Source organism: Cynara cardunculus (assembly GCF_001531365.2).
Source record: "Cynara cardunculus var. scolymus isolate 2C chromosome LG 8, CcrdV1, whole genome shotgun sequence".
NCBI lineage: Eukaryota > Viridiplantae > Streptophyta > Magnoliopsida > Asterales > Asteraceae > Cynara > Cynara cardunculus.
In genome coordinates this window covers 10,745,047-10,751,297 of record NC_037535.1, presented here as the reverse complement: position 1 = coordinate 10,751,297, position 6,251 = coordinate 10,745,047, and the positions used below count along the sequence as shown (strand labels likewise).

Genomic DNA, 6,251 nt, shown 5'->3' with positions numbered 1-6,251 from the left:
TAAGATTCTTGACCCTTGTCATGTTCATCCGATAAGGAAATTTATCCGGTAAGCACTTAGCAAGTAAGCGTTTAATAAACGGCCCCTAAATCATATATAATTGAAGTTTATCGGTTAATTGGGAAACAAAGAAGATAACACAATATTTACTTGGTTATGCGAGCCGATTAATTTCAGGACGACCACCTGCTTCGCGGGTAGTCCGGAGTCACCGAATTTGAACCTCCGTATCCACAAAGAAGATTTTTATTCCTTCTTGGATTTGAGTCTGAGACCTCCAGACACCTTTAAGGCTTTAACCTTGAAGCCTAAACTGAAACCAATCAGACATCATTCTTATGGTTTAATATTTTACTAGAAGAGTACTCGCGCAATGCAGCGAGATACATCTTGATTTTAATATTTCATTTTATTCTTTATCTCAGTCGATGTTATAGTATGGTTTTATGTGATTTTGAAAAAGCGATGATGTTTTTATTATTCAATAAAATATAAATTTGAAGATATCATAAAAATTTGACAAAAAATATATCGTTATTAATATCAAATTAATTATTTAAAATTCATATTTTTGTGTAATTTTTTAATTCATTTTTTTATAATAATTTAATTTAGGTTTGATAACGAAATAATTTATATTTGGTAATAATATAATTTTTTATAAAGATAATAATCAATTATTTTGTTAGAACTCGATAATTATCTTAATTATCTTTTAAATTTTTTATATTTTAAAATAAGTTATTTATCTTATATTTGATTATGTTTATTCACAGTTAGTTACATGAATTCAAACATAGAACTTTAATAAGTTGTATTTATGTATAATTTAGTTGTAATCTTAAATTTTAAGTATTATGCATCAAAATACAGTACTTCATGCATAAAAAATAAATTTTAAGAGTTTTTGTCAAATACTTTATAATATAATATAAATATTTTAAAATACTTTTTTTTTTTTTGAAAATATATATACAAAAATGTAATTGTTTAAGCTATAAACGACATTTTCAATACGTATTAAATCGAATTCAATTCGTTAAATTTTATCAAATTTAATTTCATTGTAAATTCTTTAAATTTTAATGGTTTGGTTTCAAAAGAATTGGGGGAATGAAACCTTTGTGTTAACGTCCACTTTTTGTGATCAAACCCTAGAAACCGTGTTGGGAGGCACGTGTGTATTCACACACACGGCACCAAGTAGGGTTTAATAGACTCGATTCCGCTTCACTGTTCTTCCTCTTTCTCCCACACCACAACCCTTCTCTTCTGCTCCTTTTCCTTCGCTCAACCCACAAACACAAATCCCAAATCAAATCGATCCATTTATGTAAACGAAAATCTCCAGTCTTTCAACCACACTTTTGAATTTTGATTCAATATATCATGGCTGAAACTTTGAGCTTGATCGATAATAATATTATCGTCACTCAAAAACCCATTGATCGTGGAAACCCAGGTGGGGAATCGACGGAATCTTTAGCTCCGCCGGATAAATCTCCTTTTAGAAGGATTGAGTTTCACCAAGCCAGAAAGCCGTTCACTGGGTTCACTAATGGAGGCGGCGATGGGAGTTTTCGGCTTGAAACGCTCAATCCTGCGACGACGAGCTCGAAAAATACACATGGGAATCAGCAGAGCGTGGGGTTGGACACTGTTGGTGGTGGGTCTTTGGGTAAGAAAAGAGATGCGTCGGAGTTTGAAAACGGGTTGGATCCGGAACTCAGTTTTGGGATTACCTTCAGGAGAATCGTAAGTTTCTTCAGTCCCTGTTGGAAAGTTCTAATATTTTTAGTTTTTATTTAATATAATGTTTCTTGGCCATAAACATAGCAGAATTCTTATTGAATCAGCAAGAAGGGACAAACAGGATACTAATGCTAGTCACGCTAATCACTTTTGTGTCAAAAACGTAGTAGAATTCATTGTAGCAAAGATGATTATCGTACATTTGGTGAACTTTGGTTCCATTAGTTTACACCTCTCTCCCTATTATCAGATGTATAAATTTAACATTCAATAAAGACAACAAATAATTTGCGCAAATTGGAAACAATCAATTTAATGTATCAATGAGAACCGGAAGATATATGTAATTTTCTTCTTCCTCTTTGTATAATAGGGAAACATTATGATTCTGATGGACCTTCTTGAAAGAGAAGTTTTGCCATTTTCATGGGCCAAACTCCAAAGGGAGTGTCATTTAACTGTGGTGAACTTCTAAAAAGATGGAACAATGACTAATGTAAGAAAGTAGTGACAAAGAAAGTTCTAAAACTGTTGTGATTTTAGGATCAATGTAATTCATCTGTTGGTAGTCATCTGAAGGAAACTGTGCCAATATTTCCCTGCTGTCGTTGCAATATGTCTCTCTTTGGTTTAGCATATCAGATTGTTCTTTTCTCTCAACGTCTAGGCGATTGTTGAAGACTGATACCATATATTATTTTTAGTTATTCATAATGTTTTTCTGATAGTGCAGCCTTCATTTATTATTTCATTAGTAACCGGATATATGGTTTTTTTTTTTCTTTTCAACTCAATATGCTTGCAATTTGCTAAGTTTAAGCTTCTAATGAGTTTCCTACATCACTATTACTAGGAGCATGGAAGGTTTCTTGGTTATAATATATTTGAGCGGTTATGGGTTTCTTATTTTCAGTAATGTTGGGTCTTTGGAAGTAGAGAGTTTTCAAATTGCCAAGAAGTTTTTAATTAGTTTCTTGCATTGCCATTTCTAGGAGTACCAAAGGTTTGCATTAAAATCTATTCAATCATTTAGTTTCTTAAATTGCTATTTCTAGGGGGGGCCGAAGTAATATTCTGTTTTTGGAAATACGATCTGCTTATTTATTTCGTATATGGATTGCTTATCCATGATGTGATGGGGATCATGATTCACATGCATCTATATGCTTCTGGCTTAATGTGTTAGTCATAATCAAGGTTTTCTTGTTCATTCCATTTGCAGTACTATGTTTATTTACTTTTTCCTAGAGAGTTGGCAACATCCTCAGGGTTACATGCTTTCTTCTTATAAATAGCTCAAACTTCATAGTTCCTTCCAATTATTATGTTGTCTTTTTGTTGACTAGGTGTGGTATGCCAATTTTCTTGGTTTACTGAGAATTTGAGATGTGCTTTGCTCTGATTGGGATTTTCACTCAATAGCTTTTGGATTTTTTCAAGTAATTACTTTGCTTGTTAGGTTCGCTTCATGCCATGTTTATTTTCATTTGGCACTGGGATATTTTTTGTTCATTATTCGTGCATGTGGCTAAACTCCTTTAGATGTTTAGGAATTTTATTTCTTCTTCTATGTTTGGCCATGAAAATTTTTGTTTGGGCATGATTTTTTTTTTTGTTTCATCTTCATTTATGTGTTCTTCAAATGAACTCTCCTAAATCTTGATTATTCAGTTCTATTATCAATTTTGTTATCCTTGTTCAACATTAACATATTTGTGAATGTGCTTAATTTAATCCATATGGTTATTTACTCTTATTTCTTTAGTTGTGGATTTATGCCTTTTTCTCTATTCTGTTGTTGGCCCGTTCTTCAGCATTGATTCTGGTTCTAGTTTACGTATGACAAGATTGTATCATTGTTGTCAATTTGAAGTGGTACAAAAACTGTTTCTTGGAAATATTTATGGGTTATTTGCTCACCCTTCTCTGCTTGTGCTGTGACAATCTACAGGGTGCTGGATTGGAGAATCTTGGGAATACTTGCTTTCTTAATTCAGTACTGCAATGTTTAACATATACAGAGCCTTTAGCTGCATATTTACAGAGTGGAAAACATCAAGTTACTTGTAAGTAAATCCCTTCTATTTTTTGGTTAATGATTAGACACTCACAGACATGCATATCTATGTAGTCATTGTGAGATAACTGACTTCATTAAAGATTTTCAAGCATCTATTTAGAATTTAAAGGGTTAAGTTACACACTTTGACATGTATCAAACCACTTTAGAAGTAAAGCATGTCATTGGTTGGCATACTACTACAAGGGGGAAGTAAAGAGATTTGAGTTTGTGGAATATACCAAAGGGGTTGGCTTCAGATAGGAATGTGTGGAAAGATGTCAATTGTGTGCTGAAACTTTATGAATGGTTTACATAGGGTAAAAATCATTTGAGTCGTTGCTCGTCTTTCAAATGTTTCTGTACTACAATAGTGGCTCTTTTGTTATTTTGCCATGTTAGCATCCTTAGAAGACTTGTACAGTTGAAATTGAAGAGTTAAATTTGTTGCTATATGATTTAATTGGTTTTACATCAGAAAAAGCGAGATACGTATTATACAGTGAAGTATGCACACATTATCATATGCTTATGGACTATGGACCTATGGTTAACAACTGTTGTTTAAAAACTGGAGCTGTTGTGGCCTCTGTAAACCAAACCAAACGAATCCTATATATCCTACCCGGAGGTGGGGTCTGGGGATGGTAAGTTGTGGTCTCTATAGACCTTTTCATTAGTTGTTGTCTTTTTCCTCCATTTACTTGGTTGCTTTACCTTCAATTGTTGCATCATTTCTTAAACATTATAATTTGTTTTGGTTTAAAGATTGTTCTCCATTTACTTTCTGAAGGTCGGAAAGCTGGATTTTGTGCTTTGTGTGCTATTCAGAAGCATGTCAGCCGTGCACTACAGTCATCTGGGAGATCATTGGCACCTAAGGATCTGGTTTCAAATTTGCGTTGTATCCTACCATAAGTTTATGTTGGTTACTTTCTTTAGTTTGAGGAGTTCATATCTTTATTTTATTTCAAGAAATCTGCCAATTTTTTTATTTTATTTTAACCTGGGTTTATTGAAATAAGTTCATAAGATGGAAGTGCAAACATGGTGTAAAAGCATTGTTTTTGAAGTTGCAAGACCATATGTGACTAATTATAGATGTAAACATCCTTAACCACATAATTAGGCATATCTAGAACCTTCCGGAATTCAAGACAAGAGGATGCCCATGAGTACATGGTAAATTTGTTGGAATCTATGCATAAGTGTTGCTTACCTACGGGAGTGCCTAGCGAATCTCAAAGTGCCTATGATAGAAGTTTGGTACACAAGATATTTGGCGGCCGCCTCCGTAGTCAGGTATGGATTACTACTCCTTCCACCTTAAACAAATTGGCTTCTTTCTATACTTGGGTATGGATACTTTAAGCAAGGGAAGGGGTTTTTATGATAAACAATTGGATAAATTTGCTTACATTAGGAAAAATTGCCGATTTTCTAGGTGAAATGCATGCAGTGCAACTATTGCTCTAACAAGTTTGATCCATTCTTGGATTTAAGTCTGGAGATCTTGAAGGCAGACACCCTTTATAAGGCGTTTGCAAATTTCACCGCTAAAGAACAGTTAGATGGAGGAGCTAAGCAATATCAGTGCCAGCAGTGCAAGCAAAAGGTCAAGGCTCTCAAACAGCTTACAATTCACAAGGCGCCCAATGTCCTTACCGTCCACCTGAAACGCTTTGGTTCCCATATGTCAGGACAAAAGATTGACAAGAAAATCCAATTTGGTTCTACTTTGGATTTGAAACCTTTTGTGACCGGTCTATATGTAAGTCAAGAGAATTTATTTTCAGCACTTGTCACTCAAATCCCACATGAAATAGGTTTTTATAACGTTCACATCGAGTGCTTGCTGTTGAGAAATTTGTGTGGTGACTGCATACCATCCTTTTTCATGGTTTTATTATATTTAAGATCTGTATATAAAACAATGCAGGATGGAGATTTGAAGTACACTCTTTATGGTGTTTTGGTTCATGCTGGTTGGAGTACACATTCTGGTCACTATTACTGCTTTGTTCGGACGTCTAGTGGCATGTGGTACTCACTTGATGACAATCGGGTAGGAGGCAGACTTGATTTGTTAATTATAGAAAGGATAAAACTGTCATTTTATTTTGTTAGTCATCTTACTTTTTGATCTGAACAGGTCATTCAAGTCAGTGAGAAAAAGGTTTTTGAGCAGAAAGCCTACATGCTGTTTTACTTTCGAGATAGGAAGAGTTTTCCATCAAAGAAGCCTGCAGATGTTGTTCATCAGAAAGAGAAGATTGTGATGAATGGTACACTTAATGGCTCCAGTGCACGAAAAGAGACCCAAATGAATGCTGGTCTAAGTAACAGGTCATTAAATGCTCATAAATCTTTGGCTACTGTTGGTGCTGAGAGGAATGGGTTTGGTCCCAATGTGCCAAAAGAGACCCAAATGAACAACGGT

The 6,251-nt window shown here is 34.3% G+C and overlaps 1 protein-coding gene across 1 annotated transcript in view; it reads left to right on the top strand.

Annotated features, from left to right (window-relative positions):
- Positions 1-1,210: 1,210 nt before the first annotated feature.
- The window catches only part of LOC112516176 (ubiquitin carboxyl-terminal hydrolase 23), a 7,415-nt gene continuing 2,374 nt past the window's right edge, over positions 1,211-6,251 (top strand). The window contains exons 1-7 of the mRNA XM_025123198.1: positions 1,211-1,755; positions 3,704-3,818; positions 4,605-4,715; positions 4,941-5,113; positions 5,256-5,582; positions 5,751-5,876; positions 5,964-6,249. Coding sequence (XP_024978966.1) covers positions 1,390-1,755; positions 3,704-3,818; positions 4,605-4,715; positions 4,941-5,113; positions 5,256-5,582; positions 5,751-5,876; positions 5,964-6,249 — 1,504 coding nt within the window. The 5' untranslated portion in view covers positions 1,211-1,389. The remainder of the gene's footprint in view (positions 1,756-3,703; positions 3,819-4,604; positions 4,716-4,940; positions 5,114-5,255; positions 5,583-5,750; positions 5,877-5,963; positions 6,250-6,251) is intronic.